The following is a 19,949-nucleotide window of genomic DNA, read 5'->3' on the forward strand; positions in this document are numbered from 1 at the left end:
AAGGGCAGCCAGAGAGAAAGGTCGGGTTACCCACAAAGGGAAGCCCATCAGACTAACAGCAGATCTCTCGGCAGAAACTCTACAAGCCAGAAGAGAGTGGGGGCCAATATTCAACGTTCTTAAAGAAAAGAATTTTAAACCCAGAATTTCATATCCAGCCAAACTAAGTTTCATCAGTGAAGGAGAAATAAAATCCTTTACAGATAAGCAAATGCTTAGAGATTTTGTCACCACCAGGCCTGCCTTACAAGAGACCCTGAAGGAAGCCCTAAACATGGAAAGGAACAACTGGTACTAGCCATTGCAAAAACATGCCAAAATGTAAAGACCATCGAGGCTACGAAGAAACTGCATCAACTAATGAGCAAAATAACCAGTTAATATCATAATGGCAGGATCAAGTTCACACATAACAATATTAACCTGAAATGTAAATGGACTAAATGCTCCAATTAAAAGACACACACTGGCAAACTGGATAAAGAGTCAAGACCCATCAGTCTGCTGTATTCAGGAGACCCATCTCACATGCAGAGACATACATAGGCTCAAAATAAAGGGATGGAGGAAGATCTACCAAGCAAATGGAGAACAAAAAAAAGCAGGGGTTGCAATCCTAGTCTCTGATAAAACAGACTTTAAACCATCAAAGATCAAAAGAGACAAGGCCATTACATAATGGTAAAGGGATCAATTCAACAGGAAGAGCTAACTCTCCTAAATATATATGCACCCAATACAGGAGCACCCAGATTCATAAAGCAAGTCCTTAGAGACTTACAAAGAGACTTAGACTCCCATACAATAATAATGGGAGACTTCAACACTCCACTGTCAACATTTGACAGATCAATGAGACAGAAAGTTAACAAGGATATCCAGGAATTGAACTCATCTCTGCACCAAGCAGACCTAATAGACATCTATAGAACTCTCCACCCCAAATCAACAGAATATACATTCTTCTCAGCACCACATCGCACTTATTCCAAAATTGACCACATAATTGGAAGTAAAGCACTCCTCAGCAAATGTAAAAGAACAGAAATTATAACAAACTGTCTCTCAGACCACAGTGCCATCAAACTAGAACTCAGGACTAAGACACTCAATCAAAATCGCTCAACTACATGGAAACTGAACAACCTGCTCCTGAATGACTACTGGGTACATAACGAAATGAAAGCAGAAATAAAGATGTTCTTTGAAACCAATGAGAACAAAGATACAACATACCAGAATCTCTGGGACACATTTAAAGCAGTGTGTAGAGGGAAATTTATAGCACTAAATGCCCACAAGAGAAAGCTGGAAAGATCTAAAATTGACACTCTAACATCACAATTAAAAGAACTAGAGAGGCAAGAGCAAACACATTCAAAAGCTAGCAGAAGGCAAGAAATAACTAAGATCAGAGCAGAACTGAAGGACATAGAGACACAAAAAACCGTCCAAAAAATCAATGAATCCAGGAGTTGGTTTTTTGAAAAGATCAACAAAATTGACGGAACGCTAGCAAGACTGATAAAGAAGAAAAGAGAGAGACATCAAATAGACGCAATAAAAAATGATAAAGCGGATATCACCACCGACCCTACAGAAATACAAACTACCGTCAGAGAATACTATAAACACCTCTATGCAAATCAACTAGAAAATCTAGAAGAAATGGATAATTTCCTGGACACTTACACTCTTCCAAGACTAAACCAGGAAGAAGTTGAATCCCTGAATAGACCAATAGCAGGCTCTGAAATTGAGGCAACAATTAATAGCCTACCCACCAAAAAAAGTCCAGGACCAGATGGATTCACAGCTGAATTCTACCAGAGGTACAAGGAGGAGCTGGTACCATTCCTTCTGAAACTATTCCAATCAATAGAAAAAGAGGGAATCCTCCCTAACTCATTTTAGGAGGCCAACATCATCCTGATACCAAAGCCTGGCAGAGACACAACAAAAAAAGAGAATTTTAGACCAATATCCCTGATGAACATTGATGCAAAAATCCTCAATAAAATACTGGCAAACCGGATTCAGCAGCACATCAAAAAGCTTATCCATCATGATCAAGTGGGCTTCATCCCTGGGATGCAAGGCTGGTTCAACATTCGCAAATCAATAAACATAATCCAGCATATAAACAGAACCAAAGACAAGAACCACATGATTATCTCAATAGATGCAGAAAAGGCTTTTGACAAAATTCAACAGCCCTTCATGCTAAAAACTCTCAATAAATTCAGTATTGATGGAACGTACCTCAAAATAATAAGAGCTATTTATGACAAACCCACAGCTAATATCATACTGAATGGGCAAAAACTGGAAAAACTCCCTTTGAAAACTGGCACAAGACAGGGATGCCCTCTCTCACCACTCCTATTCAACATAGTGTTGGAAGTTCTGGCTAGTGCAATCAGGCAAGAGAAAGAAATCAAGGGTATTCAGTTAGGAAAAGAAGAAGTCAAATTGTCCCTGTTTGCAGATGACATGATTGTATATTTAGAAAACCCCATTGTCTCAGCCCAAAATCTCCTTAAGCTGATAAGCAACTTCAGCAAAGTCTCAGGATACAAAATTAATGTGCAAAAATCACAAGCATTCTTATACACCAGTAACAGACAAGCAGAGAGCCAAGTCAGGAATGAACTTCCATTCACAATTGCTTCAAAGAGAATAAAATACCTAGGAATCCAACTTACAAGGGATGTAAAGGACCTCTTCAAGGAGAACTACAAACCACTGTTCAGTGAAATCAAAGAGGACACAAACAAATGGAAGAACATACCATGCTCATGGATAGGAAGAATCAATATCGTGAAAATGGCCATACTGCCCAAGGTAATTTATAGATTCAGTGCCATCCCCATCAAGCTACCAATGACTCTCTTCACAGAATTGGAAAAAACTGCTTTAAAGTTCATATGGAACCAAAAAAGAGCCCACATTGCCAAGACAATCCTAAGTCAAAAGGACAAAGCTGGAGGCGTCACGCTACCTGACTTCAAACTATACTACAAGGCTACAGTAACCAAAACAGCATGGTACTGGTACCAAAACAGAGATATAGACCAATGGAACAGAACAGAGTCCTCAGAAATAATACCACACATCTACAGCCATCTGATCTTTGACAAACCTGAGAGAAACAAGAAATGGGGAAAGGATTCCCTATTTAATAAATGGTGCTGGGAAAATTGGCTAGCCATAAGTAGAAAGCTGAAACTGGATCCTTTCCTTACTCCTTATACGAAGATTAATTCAAGATGGATTAGAGACTTAAATGTTAGACCTAATACCATAAAAACCCTAGAAGAAAACCTAGGTAATACCATTCAGGACATAGGCATGGGCAAGGACTTCACGTCTAAAACACCAAAAGCAATGGCAGCAAAAGCCAAAATTGACAAATGGGATCTAATTAAAGAGCTTCTGCACAGCAAAAGAAACTGCCATCAGAGTGAACAGGCAACCTATAGAATGGGAGAAAATTTTTGCCATCTACTCATCTGACAAAGGGCTAATGTCCAGAATCTACAAAGAACTCAAACAAATATACAAGGAAAAAACAAACAACCCCATCAAAAAGTGGGCAAAGGATATGAACTGACATTTCTCAAAAGAAGACATTCATACAGCCAACAGACACATGAAAAAATGCTCATCATCACTCTCCATCAGAGAAATGCAAATCAAAACCACAATGAGATACCATCTCACACCAGTTAGAATGGCAATCATTAAAAAGTCAGGAAACAACAGGTGTTGGAGAGGATGTGGAGAAATAGGAACACTTTTACACTGTTGGTGGGATTGTAAACTAGTTCAACCATTATGGAAAACAGTATGGCAATTCAAGTATCTAGAACTGGAAGTACCATATGACCCAGCCATCCCACTACTGGGTATATACCCAAAGGATTATAAATCATGCTGCTATAAAGACACATGCACACGTATGTTTATTGCGGCACTATTCACAATAGCAAAGACTTGGAATCAACCCAAATGTCCATCTGTGACAGACTGGATTAAGAAAATATGGCACATATACAGCATGGAATACTATGCAGCCATAAAAAAGGATGAGTTTGTGTCCTTTGTAGGGACATGGATGCAGGTGGAAACCATCATTCTTAGCAAACTATCACAAGAACAGAAAACCAAACACCGCACGTTCTCACTCATAGTGGGAACTGAACAATGAGATCACTTGGACTCAGGAAGGGGAACATCACACACTGGGGCCTATCATGGGGAGGGGGGAGGGAGAAGGGATTGCATTGGGAGTTATACATGATATAAATGATGAATTGATGGGTGCTGACGAGTTGATGGGTGCAGCTCACCAACATGGCACAAGTATACATATGTAACAAACCTGCACGTTATGCACATGTACCCTAGAACTTAAAGTATAATAAAAAATAAATTTAAAAAAATGTAACAGGAAGAAAGCATTACATATCAATAATAAACCTGAATGTAAGTGGATGAAATTCTCTATTTAAAAGATATAGACTGGCTAAATGATTAAAAAAGCATGATTCAACTATATGCTGCCTATAAGAAATGCACTTTATCTGTAAAGAAAAATAGAGACTCAAAGTAAAGGAATGGTGAATTACTCCATTTTCACGTTGCTGATAAAAACATACCTGAGATTAGGAAGAAGAAAAGGTTTAATGGACTTACAGTTCCACATGACTGGGGAGGCCTCACAATCATTGCAAAAGGCGAGGAGGGGCAAGTCACATCTTACATAGATGGTGGCAGGCAGAGAGAGCTTGTGCAGGCAAACTTTCATTTTTAAAACCATCAGATCTCATGAGACATATTCACTGTCACAAGAATGGCATGGGAAAGACCTGCACCCATGATTAAGTTATCTCCCAGTGGGTCCCTCCCATAACATGTGAAAATTAGGGAAGCTACAAGATGGAATTTGGGTAGGGACACAGAACCAAACTGTATCAGATGGAAAAAGATATTCCATGTAAGCAGAAACCAAAACTGAGCAGGAGTAGTTATACTTAGCTAAAAGAGACTTTAAGTCAAAAACAGGAAAAAAAAAAAAAAAGACAAAGATCATTATATAATGATAAAAGGATCAATCTAGAAGAGAGTATAACAATACTAAATACATATGCACCCAACAGTACTGCACTCAGATGTATAAAGCAAATATTGCTAGATCTAAAGAGAGACAGAATCCAATACAGTAATGGGGGAGACTTCAATACCCTACTCACTCAGCACTCAACAGATCATCTAGACAGAAAATCAACACATAAATGTTGGATTTAAAATGGACTTTAGACCAAGTGGACCTCACAGACATAACAGAACCTTTTAGTCAACAACTGCAGAATACATACTAACATTCTTCTCATTTACATATGGGACATTCTCCAGGATAGATCATATGTTAGGCCACAAAACAAGTCTCAACAAACTTGAAAAAATTGAGATCATATCAAGTATCTTCTCAGGCCACAATGGAATAAAATTAGAAATCAATACCAAAAGGAAGTTTGGAAACTATACAATACTTGAAAACTTAGTAAGATGCCTCTGAATGATCATTGGATCAATGAAGAAATTAAGATGGAAATTAAAAAATTCTTGAAATAAGGACAGGAACAATGGCTCATGCTTGTAATCCCAGCACTTTGGGAGGCTGCAGTGGGAGGATCACTTGAGGCCAGGAGTTTGAGACCAGCCTGGGCAACATACTGAAACCCCGTTGTCTCCTAAAAAATTTAAAAATTAGCCAGGCATGATGGTGCATGACTGTAGTCCTAACTACTCAGGAGTCTGACGCAGGAGGATCACTTGAACCCAAAAGTTTGAGACTGCAGCGTGCCACAATAGTGCCACTGCACTCTAGCCTGGGTGACAAAGTAAGACCTTGTCTCTTAAAAATAAAATTCTTGAAATAAATAAAAATTGAAACACAAAACACCAAAACATATGGAATATCATAAAAGCAGTGCTTAGAGGGAACTTTATAGGAATAAATACCTACATCAAAAAAGTAGTATGTGCTTATGTAAATTTAATGTTATGTAAGAAAAAAAGTAGAATGATTTCCAATAAAGAATTTAATTATGCACTTTAAGGAATTAGAGAAGCAAGAACAAACAAAACCCAAAATTAGCAGAAGGAAATAGTAATGATCAGAGCAGAAAGAAACAAAATAGAGACTAAAAAAATAAAAAGTATCAATGAAATGAAAAGTTTGTTGTTCAAAAAGATAAAATTTATAAATCACTAGCTAGATTAACCAAGGAAAGAAGAGAGGAGACCCCAATAAACAAAATCAGGAATGAAAAAGGAGACATTACTACTGATACCACAGAAATAGAAAACATCAGCCGAGACTTTTACGAATAACCATATACTAACTAGAAAACTTAGAGAGACCGGTAAACTCCTGGAAACATACAACATACTAAGATTGAATGAGGAAGAAATAGAAAACCTGAAGAGACCAATAATAAGTAGTGAGATTGAATCAATAATAAAAAGTCTCCCAATAAAGAAAAGCCCAGGATTAGATGGATTCACTGCCAAATTCGACCAAACATATAAAGAAAAACTAATACCAATCTTCCTCATACTATTTCAAAAAGTTGAAGAGGAGGGAATCCTCCCTAACTCATTCTTTGAGGTTAGCATTCCCCTGATTCCAAAACTAGACAAGGAACACAACAACAACAGCACAGAGAAAACTGCAGGCATGATGAACATAGACACAAAAATCCTCAACAAAATACTAGCAAACTAAATCCAACAGCACATCAAAAAGATAAAACACCTTGATTAAGTGGGTTTTATACCAGGGATGCAAGAATGGTTTAACCTGTGCAAATCAATAAATTTGATACATCACATTAACAGAACCAAGAACAAAAACTTTATGATTATTTTTATAGATGCAGAAAAAGCATTTGATAAAATTGAACATCCCTTCATGAAAAAAACTCTCAGCAAACTAGGCATAGAAAGAATATACCTTAAAATAATAAAGGCAATATATGACAAAACCCACAGCTAACATCAGACTGAAGGGGGAAAAGTTAAAAGCCTTTCCTCTAAGAACAAGACAAAGATGCCCACCTTCCCCATGCCCATTAAACATTGTACTGGAAGTTGCAGCCAGAGCAGTCAGCCAAGAAAAAAGGAATAAAAGGCATCCAAATTGGAAAAGAGGAACTCTAATTGACCCTCTCTTTGGGGATTACATTATTCTTTTTTTTTTTTTTTTTTTTTTTTTTTTTTTTTTTTTTTTTTTTTGGAGACAGAGTCTCTCTCTGTCGCCCAGGCTGGAGTGCAGTGGTGCGATCTTGGCTCACTGCATCCTCCACCGCCTGGGTTTAAGCAGTTCTCCTACCTCAGCCTCCCAAGTAACTGGGACTACAGGCATGTTTGTATTTTTAGTAGAAACAGGGTTTTACCATGTTGGCCAGGATGGTCTCGATCTCTTGACCTCGTGATCCACCTGCTTCAGCCTCCCAGAGTGCTGGGATTACAGGCATTAACCACTGCACTTGGCCTATGCTTATTTCTAGAAAACCAAAATACTCCATCAAAAAACTCTTAGGGCTGGGCACAGTGGCTCATGCCTGTAATGCCAGAACTTTGGGAGGCCAAGGCAGGCAATCGCTTGAGGCCAAGGGTTGGAGACCAGCCTGGCCAACATGGCAAAGCCCCATGTCTGCTAAAAAATACAAAAATTAGTTGGGCATGGTGGCGCATGCCTGTAATCCCAGCTACTCTGGAGGCTGAGGCATCAGAATCACTTGAGCCCAGGAGGTAGAGGTTGCAGTGAGCCAAGATCGTACCACTGCATTCCAGCCTGAGTGACAGAGCAAGACTCCCTCTCAAAAAAAAAAAAAAAAAAAGCCAAACAGGCTGGGCATGGTGGCTCATGCCTGTAATCCCAGCACTTTGGGAGGCTGAGGTGGGTGGATCACGAAGTGAAGAGTTTAAGGCCAGGCTGGCCAAGATGGTGAAACCTCATCTCTACTAAAAATACAAAAAAAAATTATCCATGCATGGTGGCAGGTGCCTGTAATCCCAGCTGCTTGGGAGGCTGAGGCAGAGAATTGCTTGAACCCAGGAGGCAGAGGTGGCAGTGAGCGGAGATCACACCACTGAACTCCAGTCGGAGCAACAGAGCAAGACTTTCTCAAAAAACAAACAAACAAAAAACTCTTAGAACTGAACCAAATTCAGTGAAGCCGCAGGATACAAACAAGCAAAAGTCAGCATTTCTATACACCAATAATAAAATATCTGAAAAAAAAAATCAAGAAGACAATCACATTTACAACAATGGCAAAACAAACCAACAAAAACAACAACAACAAAAAACCTAGGAATAAATTTAGCCAAGAAATGAAAGATCTCTACAAGGAAATTACAAAACACTGATGAAAGAAATTGAAGAAGAGAAAAGACATCCCATTCTCATCGATCAGAAGAATTCATACCATTAAAAATGACCATACTACCTAAAGCAATCTGTAGATTCAATGCAATCTCTAACTACATAGCTATGTAGTTTTTCACATGACTAGAAAACACAATGCTAAAATTCATATGGAACCAAAAAAGATCCAGAATAGTCAAAGCAGTCCTAAACAAAAGGAACAAACTCAAGGCACTACACCACCTGACTTCAAAATATATTACAAGCCTGTACTAAGCCAAACAACATGATATTGGTAGAAAAATAGACACACAGAACAAAGGAAAAGAATAGAGAACCCAGGAATGAATCCACATATTTACAGCTAACTGATCTTCAACAAAGCCATCAAGAACATACACTGGGGAAAGGACAGTCTCTCCAGTAAACGATGCTCAGAAAACTGGATATCCCCATGCAGAAGAATGAAACTAGACCCCTATTTCTCCCCTTTATTAGGCTGTTCTTGTGTTGTGATAAAAAAAAAAAAATACCTAAGACTGGGTAATTTATAAGAAAAGAGATTTAATTGACTCACAGTTTTGCAGGCTGTACAGGAAGCCTGGCAGCATCTGCTTCTGGGGAGGCCTCAGGGAGCTTTTACTCATGGTGGAAGGCAAAGCAGGAACAGGCGCTTCATATGGCAAAAGCAGGAATGAGAGAGAGGGGTTGGGGGAGGTGCTATACTTTTAAACAACCATATCTTGTAAGAACTCACTCTATCAAGAGAACAGCACTAAGGGGATGGTGCTAAGCCATTCCAGAGAAATCTATCCCCATTATCCAATAACCTCCCACCAGGCCCCACCTCCATCATTGGGGATTGCAATTCAACATGAGATTTGGATGGGAACACATATTCACACTGCATCATCACTATCTACCAAAATCAACTCACAATGGATTAAAGACTTAAGCATACTGAAACTGGACTCCTTCCTTACACCTGCATAGTATTCCATGGTATATATTTACATTTTCTTTATCCAGTCTACCACTGATGGGCATTTAGATTGATTCCATGTCTTTGCTATGTGCATAGTGCTGCAGTGAACATATGGTTGCAGGTCTCTTTATGGTAGAATGATTTATATTCCTTTGAGTATATACCCAATAATGGGATTGCTGAGTCAAATGGTACTTCTGCGTTGAGTTCTTTGAGAAATCACCAAATTGCTTTCCACAGTGGCTGAACTAATTTACATTCCCACCAGCAGTGGATAAGCATTCCCCTTTTCTCCACAATCTTGCCAGCATCTATTAGGTTTTGACTTTTTAATAAGTCATTCTGACTGGTGTGAGATGGTATTTCATTGTGGTTTTGATTTGCATTTATCTAATGATTAGCGATGAGCATTTTTTCATACACTTGTTGGCCATGCATATATCTTCTTTTGATAATGTCTGTTTATGCCTTTGCCCACTTTTTAATGGAGTCAAGTTCCTTATAGATCCTGGATATTAGACCTTTGTCGGATGCAGAGTTTGCAAATATTTTCTCCCATTTTGTAGGTTGTCTATTTACTGTCTTGATAGTTTTATTTGCTGTGCAGAAGCTCTTTTGTTTAATTAGGTCTCATTTGTCAATTTTTGTTTTTGTTGCAATTGCTTTTGGCATCTTAGTCATGAAATCTTTGCCAGGGTCCATGTTCAGAATGGTATTTTGTTGGTTTTCTCCTAGAGTTTTCATAGTTGTAGGTCTTACATTTAAGTGTTTAGTCCATCTTGATTTTTGTATATGGTATAAGGAAGGAGTTCAGTTTCAGTCTTCTGAATATGGCTGGCCAGTTGTCCCAGCACCATTTCTTGAATAAAACAGTCCTTTCCCCATTGCTTGTTTTTGTCAACTTTGTCGAAGATCAGATGGTTGTAGGTGTGCAAGCTTTATTTCTGGGCTCTCTATTCTATTCCATTGGTCTATGTGTCTGTTAAGTTTGTTTCCAGATGATTTTAGAGGGCCAAAGCGGCAGCTTAGTATTCCTAGTTTTCCTGCTCTAACTCTTAAGGGTGCTGGTACCAAGCCCCCAGCTTTATTCTCTAGTCTCAGGAGCTTAGGAACTGGCTGCACTGGAGGGGCCCGGTGTTCCTGCTCTGCTGGCCACAGCATTCTGATGGGGAGTGCTGGCCAGTGCCTTTCCTCAGGCGGTGGCATAGCATAGCAGCATCTATATTAGCTTGAGTGTGGCAGCAGAAGTGGTGGTGGGGCAGGGTGGCCAGTTGCTGGTGGGAGTGAGGCACTGGATTCTGTACACACCCTCATGCAGGCCACATTGGGAGGGCAGAGTGCCGCACATTAGTGGTGGCAGGGTGTGCTCACACCAGCAGTGGTGAAGAGGCAGGGTACATGTACACACATATGCCAGTGGGAGAGAGTAAGTATGGTCACCCACGCTTGCAGGCCAGCAAAGCAGTGGAGAGGACCTTGGGCGAGTGCAAGACAGCAAAGTGAGGTGGGGAAGGCCTGTAAGGGAGTGGAAGCTGTAGGTAGGCAGATGCACATCCATGGTGGCTGGTCAGTGGGAGCTCTCTGACGGTGAGGCATGGTCTGCTGGTGAAGGAGCTATGAGAAGGGCCCCAAGGAAGCACCCTGGTTGGGCATGCGAGGCTGTGGGCAAGTGGGCACGCCAGGCTGGGGCCCCAGGAGAGGCTGGCAGATGAGGACACTCAGATCGAACTGGGCACATCCCCATGGACAAGACTGCCCTACTCTGTCCAGGTGCTACAGTTACCCAAGGGCTAAAGCCACCTAGAAGAGTATGGCGAGCCTTGGAGGATGGGCATCACTGTCCATCCTGCTCCAGCTGTATTTCAAACTATTTTGTCTTTCAGCAGATTTTTTAACTTAAATGTATGACATGTCATTTTTTTCCAGAAAATAATTTAAGTTTAAATCTTTTTTCAAGTTGAAATAATAGGACATGTGAGAAGCCCTGGAAATGTTTTTATAGCACTATAAAATGTATTTCTTGATTATGAATTTGTTTCAGCCTGGAAAAGATTCTGAACATAGAGATACAAATTTTCAGTTAAACTCTCATTATCTAAAAGTCAAGGTTCCATCTTCCCACTATAGGTCTGCTTTTGAAAGCAATTCAGGTAGAACCATTTAGTTCTGACTCAGTCCCCAAACCTGCATTGATAAGAACTAGTCTTATATTAACTAATATTTTTTGAAAAGACTATAAATATGTACTGATTGGGAATGTTTAGAAATATATATATATAAACAAATCTAGGAAAAAATGTAGGGAAGCTATATACTTATAGCTACATACAAGCTGATGTTTTAAAATTGGACTGATAGTTGACAATTACATCAAATGAGACCCCTGGGAAGCAGATATTCAGACAGTATAAAGAGTTCAAACATCAGGGGGTAGTGACTAAGAAAGGAAGGCAGGGAAGAAGCAGGATTATGCAAGGATAGCCTCAGTCTTCAATGCAGATCTGACAGAAGCTCTCAACAATGGGGAGTTCTGGAGCAAAGACTGCCTATTACAAAAGTTTTGTGTTGGGCTGTTATGCCCAGACATTGGCTGGGGGCTGCTTGAAAAGATGGTGGCCTCAGCATGAAAGCTGAAGCATATTCTGAAGATGATGTTGTAGTTGGGGGCTATCAGCTAACTACACTCCTTGCACTGGGACAGCTGGTTCTTTGAAGAAACCTGAGCAGAGGACCTGCAGGACTGCCACAATGATGATGATAGTAGTTATCATTGAGTAGCTCCTACTCTCCAGACACCATAGGTTCTCTTTACATATATTATTTGTAACCCTTGCATCACAGTCCCTATATATAAGAATAACCTTCATTGTTCAAATGAGAAAATTAAATATAGCTAGTAAGTTGGAGGCTGATGTGTTCAGTTTATTGTAAATATGCCCATAAACATTTCTGACAAAAATTTTCCTAATAAATTATTCCAGATTATGTCTTGTACCAACAATCAGTTTAAGAGCTTTTAAGCCAGAAGGGAAAGAAAGAGTGAAAGTAAGATTCCAGACTTGACATCTTACAAGACATACCTATTGAAAAAGAGCATTTATCAGAAGGACATGGTTGCTTCATGGAGTCTAAAGGCTGAAAAGGCAACTGATTTCTAGAAATAAAGCTGCCTGTCTCTGTTTGATTGTCTATCACTCTTACGTTCTACTCTACCTTTCTACCCATTTCTTTGCTTTTGCTATCCTAGATGTTCTCTCTCTCTCAGTCTTAAGCTCTGTCTCTTTTCCTTGGTCTCTCTTTCTCTCTCTCTCTCTCTCTCTCTCTCTCTCTCTCTCTCTCTCTCTCTCTCTCTCTCGCTGTTCACAATCTGGGTTGGTCTCTGTCTTCTCTTTCTCTTTTTTCCTCTCTCCTTCTCTTGGTCTTCCTCTTTTTCTCTCCTTCTCTGTCTTTTGCTTTTCATTCTTCCTCTCCTACCTCCTCTCCTCTTCTCTACCTCTTCCTTCATCTCCTCTCCATTCCCCTCTTCTCCCTTCCTCCCTCTCTCTCTTTTGGCCGTCCCATCCTCACTTTCTGTCACTTTCTTTAGGTCTTGTATCTTGTCTGTTTCCTGACTCTGTCTTTCACTCTTTCTTGCTTTGTCTACCTGTCTGTCTGCCTCTTTGTATCTTCAAGAAGTAAAAAATGAGCCTACATCCTACTTTATAATTTCTTTAACTTTGATGTTCCATAAGTGAAAGTATCTATATACATTTAAAGTTATATTTAAACCAATTATCCTTGCTACATATATTTTCACAGCTTCAGAAATAACTTATAATCTCTTTCCACAAAAAGTACAATAATATACTAAGAATTAAATGCTGAAAGCAAAATACCTTTCTTAGCAGTTAACAAAGATAACTGAAGCACCATTTCCTAACTCAACACTCTAATTAGCTTTTCTTTCTAAATTAGTAGTAATTTCAACCAAGGTATTCATTTCAACAAAGGTATTCTCATATAGTTGCTATGCCATATAGAGTTTTCTTGGACGTTGTTTGATCTAGCTCAAGTGAGAAAATTCTTTAGTTTCCTGTGAAGTGGTTTAAAATTTAATGAACAGATTAAGGATTTTCTTAGTATCATATATTAGGATCTAGTCAACTAACTTTAAATTGTAGTTTTACTATACTAAAATATTTTATTTCTTTCTGCTGTTCAATCCCTATTTTATAAAAACATTTATAGAAAGCAAATTTCAGTACTCCTGGTAAGAAAAACAGAGGCCTTTTAACAAGTACTCCATCTTCAGAGACAGCTGGTTTTGTGGTAAGTATTAGCATTTGACACTTGTAGTATCTGTTTTCTGGCTCCTCCTCTCCCCATTCTTCTATTTTTCTTATATCAGGGGAATATTGCGTATGGAGAATAATATCTGTGTTTTCCTGTTGCTTAAGCACACTTTCAATGGAAGTACTCTATATAGTGCTAAGAGAAGGAAAAACTAGAGTATTGCAGCAACAACCAGGATTCTTACCTTTTTTTCCCTTCAATTTTAAAAATTGTAGTGAAATATATATAACATAAAATTTATAATTTTAACCATTTTTAAGTGTACAGTTGAAGTATATTCATTCACATCATTATGCAACCATCACCACTATTCATCTCTAGAACTTTTTTCATCTTGCAAAACTGAAATTCTGTATGCATTAAACAGTAACTTCCTGCTCCTCCCTACCCGAGCCCCTGGAAACCACCATTTTACTTTCTGTTTCTATTAATTTGACTACTCTAGATACCTCATATAAGTGGAACCATACAGTATATGTCCTTTGTGACTAGTTTATGTCACTTAGCATGGCATCTTCAGATTCATCTATGTTACAGCATGCATCAGAATTTTATTTTTAAGGATGAACTGATACTCCATTGTATGAATATGAAACATTTTGTTTATCCATTCATCTGTTGATGGACAATTGGGTTGCTTCTACCTTTTGACAATTGCGAATAATGCTGCTATGAACATGGGTGTACAAATGTATGTTTGAGTCTCTGCTTTCAATTCTTTTGAGTATGTATCTAGAAGTGGAATTGCTAGAGCATATGGTAGTTCTATTTTTAACGTTTTGAGGAACCACCACACTATTTTCCATAGTAGCTGTACCATTTTACATTTCCACTAGCAAAATGCACAAGGGTTCCAGTTTATCTACTTCCTTACCAGTGCTTGTTATTTTCTTTTTTGTAATAGTCGTTCTTATGGATGTGAGGTGATATCTCATTGTGGTTTTGATTTGTATTTCCCTAATAAGGATGACATTGAGCATCTTTTAATGTGTTAATTAGCTATTCATATATCTTCTTTGGGAAAATATATATTCAAGTCCTTTGTTTATTTTTGAATTTTTAATTGCTGAGTCGTAGGAGTTCCTCATATATCTGGGATATTAACCCATTACCCAACATATGATTTACAAATAATTTGCCCCCTTCCATGGGTTGCCTTTTCACTCTGTTGATAGTGTCCTTTGATGCACAAATGTTTTTTATTTTGTCATAGTAAAATTTATTTTTCTTTTCTCACCTGTTCTTTTGGTGTCATATCTAAGAAATCATTATCAAATCCAATCTCATCAAGTCTTCAGTCAAACATCCAATGTTCCTCTTCAGTGTGAGCAATCCTCACAGAGGTCCATGCAGCAGCTTACATGGCAGTGTGGGGACTGCTCAGGCACAAGGAGATGAAATCCAGTATTTTTTGTAACAACACTTAGGCATAACGTCCATGGTCTCCACAAAGGACATGTGTAATTACAATGTCCCTGCACTCAGGGAAACCCAAAGTATTTTATATAGTGCAGTATTTATTTATTTATAGTGCATTTATAGTTTTTCCTAGAGATACAATTTTCCAATCAGACATTATTTTTACCATAAGCAACGTTGCCTAGTAACACAGCTGACATTCTTACACTTATCAGGTTCCTAGGGAAAAGGAGTTACAGATTTAACCAAGAGATGCTCATGATGGAAGAAAGGGTTTTGTTAATACTCTGCTCACAGTCTTTCCAGTGGCCCCAAAATCAATACTTTTTCCAGAAAAGGAGTATCTCATTTTTTATTGATTCTTGGTTGATATTTGGAGTTAAAATGTATTGATGAATAACAAATGTATCAAAATGATTTTTTCATGGCAAAACTAATTTAGTGACTATTTTACAAGTATCAACATTTTTAAAATTGAGGTACCATTTACATTTTCTAAAACTCAGTTTACTAAAGTGTATAATTCAGTGGTTTTTAGCGTACTTACAAATTGTGCAGCTATCATCACAATCCTATTTAAGAACATTTTCATCACCCCATTCATTAATAGTCAGTCCTCATTCCCCCATCCCACCCTCTAGTCCCAAGAAACTACTGATTTAGTTTCTGTCTCTGTAGGTTTGCTCTTTCTGAGTATTTCATATAAATGAGATCATATAACATGGCGTTTTGTGCCTGGTTTCTTTCACTTAGCATAATGTTTTAAAAATTCATCTATATTATAGCAGGTATCGGTACTGCATTCCTTTTTTATGACCAATGTATTAGTCTGTTTCCACACTGCTATAAAGACATACCCAAGACTGGATAATTTATAAAGAAAAGAGGTTTAATTGGCTCACAGTTCTGCATGGCTGGGGAGGCCTCAGGAAACTTACAATCATGGTGGAAGGGGAAGAGGCATGTCTTACATGGCAACAGGTGAGAGAGAGCATGGAAGAGCAGGGAAATCTACCTTATAAAACTATCAGATTTGAGGAGAACTCACTATCATCAGAACAGTATGGGGAAAACCACCCCCATGATTCAATCACCTCCCACCAGGTCCCTCACTCGACCTGTGGGGATTATGGGGATTACAATTCAAGATGATATTTGGGTGGAGACGCAGCCAAACCATATCAACTGAATTATATTCCATTATATAGATATACTGTATTTTGTTTATCAATTCAGTTTATGGGCATTTATTTCCATTTATTATCTATTATGAATAATACTGTTATGAACATTTGTTGACAAGTTTTTGTTAAACATGTGTTTTCAGTTGTCTTAACTATATACAGTCATCCCTCAGTATCCATAAGGAATTGGTTCCAGGACTTCTCAAAGATACCAAAATATGTGGATGCTAAAGTTCCTGATATAAAATGGCATAGTATTTTTTTGTGTGTGTATAACCTATGTGCATCCTGCATACCTTAAATCATCTCTAAATCAAACAGTCATTTTTTTGGAAATTTTTAATTTGGTACAGAAATATGTGGTGATTTCAGTAACCTGATAGAAAAATGGATATGGCAGTTAGGAGACAGTTCTATGTTAGAGATAGTGATGTAAAAATCTCTGGTGTTCAAATGGTAGGCAAGAAGATAAGAGAAGAATGCTGGGAAGTTTACATTTAAAGGAAGGGCAGGGGAAATTATTATAGGAGGTATGGTTGCTGAGTAGATAAATTTCATTTAGTAGGCATTTGAAAATGTTTGGATGACTGAATAGAAAAAATGTATCATAGCAAACAAAAATTGCTAATTAAAAAATAACTTTAAAGTCAAAGAATGTTATAACCCATTTTACAGATTGATTTGTCTCTAAACATGCATCTTTTGAAGAGTTATTTCCAAATGTCAGTAATTACATGTATTCAGATGAAATTGTTCCTGTGTCAAGTTTACAGGAAAATGCTTCCAATGAGATGGTATTTTTCAGCTTTTCTTTAATTACTTAAAAATCATTGCTTTTGCAATGTTTAACTTCTACAAAAGAATAATGTGTTCTTTTATAGATTGATTTGTCCTCAGTGCAAAAAGCATCTTTTGAAGAACTATTTCCAAATGTCAGCAATTATGTTAATTCAAATGAAATTGTTCCTGTGTCAAGTTTGCAGGAAAATTCTTCAAATGAGGTAGTATTTTCCATTTTTCCTTCAATTACTAAAGGAAATAATTACTGGTGCATTAGATATTTTGTATATGAGGTGCTTTAAGAAATCTCTTAACATATCAGAAACATAATTTGCAAATATTTTATCCTATTCTGCGGGTTGCCTTTTTACACTTTGGTTAGGGTCTTTGATGCAAAAAATTTTTTATTTTTTATGAAGTACAATTTGTCTATTTTTTTCTTTTGTTGCCTATTCCTTTGGTGTCCTGTGCAAGAAATCATAGCCAAATCAAATGTCTGAAGCTTTTTGCCTTTCCTTTCCTTTCCTTTCCTTTTTTCTTTCTTCCTTCCCTTACTTCCCTTTCTTTCTTCTTCTCTTTCTTTCTTTGACAGAGTCTCACTCTGTCCTCCATGCTGGAGTGCCAGGGTGCAATCAAGGCTCACAGACTCACGATAGGCTTGACTTCAGGGTTTAGATGATTCTTCCACCTCAGCCTCTCGAGTAGCTAGGACTGCAGGCGTACACCACGATGCCCAGCTAATTTTTTGTATTTTTTGTAGAGACAAGGTTTTGTTATGGTGCTCCGGCTATTGCCCTGTATTTTCTTCAAATGTTTTTTTTTGTTTTAGGTCTTGCATTTAGGTCATTGATCCATTTTGAGTTAATTTTTGTGTATAGTATTAGGTAAGGGTCCAACTTCATTCTTTTGCATGTAGATATCCAGTTTTCTCAGCATCATTTGTTGAAGAGACCATCCATTCCCCCATTGAATGGTCTGGCCCCCTTGCCAAAAATGATTTAAGCATATATTTGAGGGTTTATCCCTGGGCTGTCTATTCCATTGATCTATATGCCTGTCTTTATGTTAGTACCATATGGCTCTGATTACTGTAGCTTTGTACATTTTGAAATCAGGAAGTGTGAGTCCTCCAACTTGTTCTTCTTTTAAATTATTGCTTTTACTATTCAGGATCCCTTGAGATTCCATGTGAATTTTAAAATGGGTTTTTCTGTTTCTGCAAAAAAACATCATTGGGGTTTTGATAGAGATTGAATGGAATCTGTAGATCACCCTAGGTAGTAATGGCATCTTAACAGTATTACATCTTCCAATCCATAAACATGGGATGTGTTTTCATTTATTTATGTTTTCTTTATTTCACCACTGTTTTGTAGTTTTCATTGTGTAGGTCTTTAACTTATTTGGTTAATTCCTAAATATTCTTTTGGATGCTATTATGAATTGAATCGTAATTTCTTTTCTAATTGCTTATTGTTAGTGTGTAGAAGTTCACCTGATTTTTGTGTGTTGACTTGTGTCCTGTTAATTTGCTGAATTCATTTATTCTAATAATTTTAATTCAATCTTTAGGGTTTTGCACAATGATACCATGTTATCTGTGAACAGAGATAATTTTACTTCTTGCTTTACAATTTGGATGCCTTTTATTTCTTTTCCTTGCGTAATTGCTCTGGCTAGAACTATCAGTAGTATGTTGAAAATGCAGACATCTTTGCCTTTTTCTTCATCTTAGAGGAAAAGCTTTCTGTCTTTCACCATTGAATGTGATGTTTACTGTGAATTTTCATATATGGCTGTATTAGTTCATTTTCACATTGCTATAAAGAAATACCTGAGACTGGGTAATTTACAAAGAAAAGAGGTTTCTTTATATATAGAAAAGAGGTTGCTTATGGCTCCTCAAGCTGTATAGGAAACATGATTCTGGCACCTGCTTCTGGAGAGGCCTCAAGAAGCTTCTAATTATGGTGAAAGGCAAAAGTGGAGCAAGGCATCTTACATGGCCAGAGCAGGAGGAAGAGAGAAAATGGGGAGGTGCCACACACTTTTAAACAAGATCTCACAATAACTCCCTCACTAGAACAGCAACAAGGGCATGGTGCTAAACAATTGAGGACCACCCCCATGAAGTACCACTCCCATCATCCAGTCACCTCCCACAAGGGCCCACCTCCAACATTGGGGATTACAATTTAACATGAGATTTGGGCAGGGACACAAATCCAAACCATATCAATGACTTTTATTTTGTTGAAGTAGTTTCCTTCAATTCCTAGTTTATTGTTTTTATCACAAAATGGTACTGAATTTTGTCAAATGCTTTTTTGGCATCAATGGAGAAGGTCACATGTTTTTTCCTTTCATTCTACTATATGTGATATATGACAGTGATTGATTTAAGTTTTGCCAAATTAAGCAGAAACATTGATTGATTTTTGTATGTTGAACCATCCTTGCATTCCAGGAATAAAACCCATTTGGTTGTGGCCTATCATCCTTTTAATATGCTGCTGAATTTGGTTTACTAGTAATTTGTTGAGGATTTTTGCTTCAATGTTCATAATGGATATTGGCTTGTAGTTTTCTTTTCTTGTAGTGTCCAGAAAAGACACTTTGTTTGACTTCGGGTAATGTTCATCTCAAAGAATGAGTTATGAATCATTTCTTTCTCTTCTTGGAAGGTTAGAGAAGTGTTGGTATTAGTTCTTTAAATGTTTGCTAGAATTCACCAGGGAAGCCAACAGAATCAGGGCTTTTTCTTGTTGGGAGTTTTTTCATTAGTGATTCAGTCTCCCTACTAGTTCTG

General features: G+C 37.8%; 1 protein-coding gene across 1 annotated transcript in view; it reads left to right on the top strand.

The window, feature by feature from the left end:
- The window catches only part of MEIKIN (meiotic kinetochore factor), a 141,921-nt gene that overhangs the window by 73,780 nt on the left and 48,192 nt on the right, over window positions 1-19,949 (top strand). Inside the window, exons 10-11 of the mRNA XM_030927588.1 lie at window positions 13,653-13,733; window positions 17,242-17,361. Coding sequence (XP_030783448.1) covers window positions 13,653-13,733; window positions 17,242-17,361 — 201 coding nt within the window. The remainder of the gene's footprint in view (window positions 1-13,652; window positions 13,734-17,241; window positions 17,362-19,949) is intronic.

Source organism: Rhinopithecus roxellana, chromosome 3, assembly GCF_007565055.1.
Source record: "Rhinopithecus roxellana isolate Shanxi Qingling chromosome 3, ASM756505v1, whole genome shotgun sequence".
Taxonomy (NCBI): Eukaryota; Metazoa; Chordata; class Mammalia; order Primates; family Cercopithecidae; genus Rhinopithecus; species Rhinopithecus roxellana.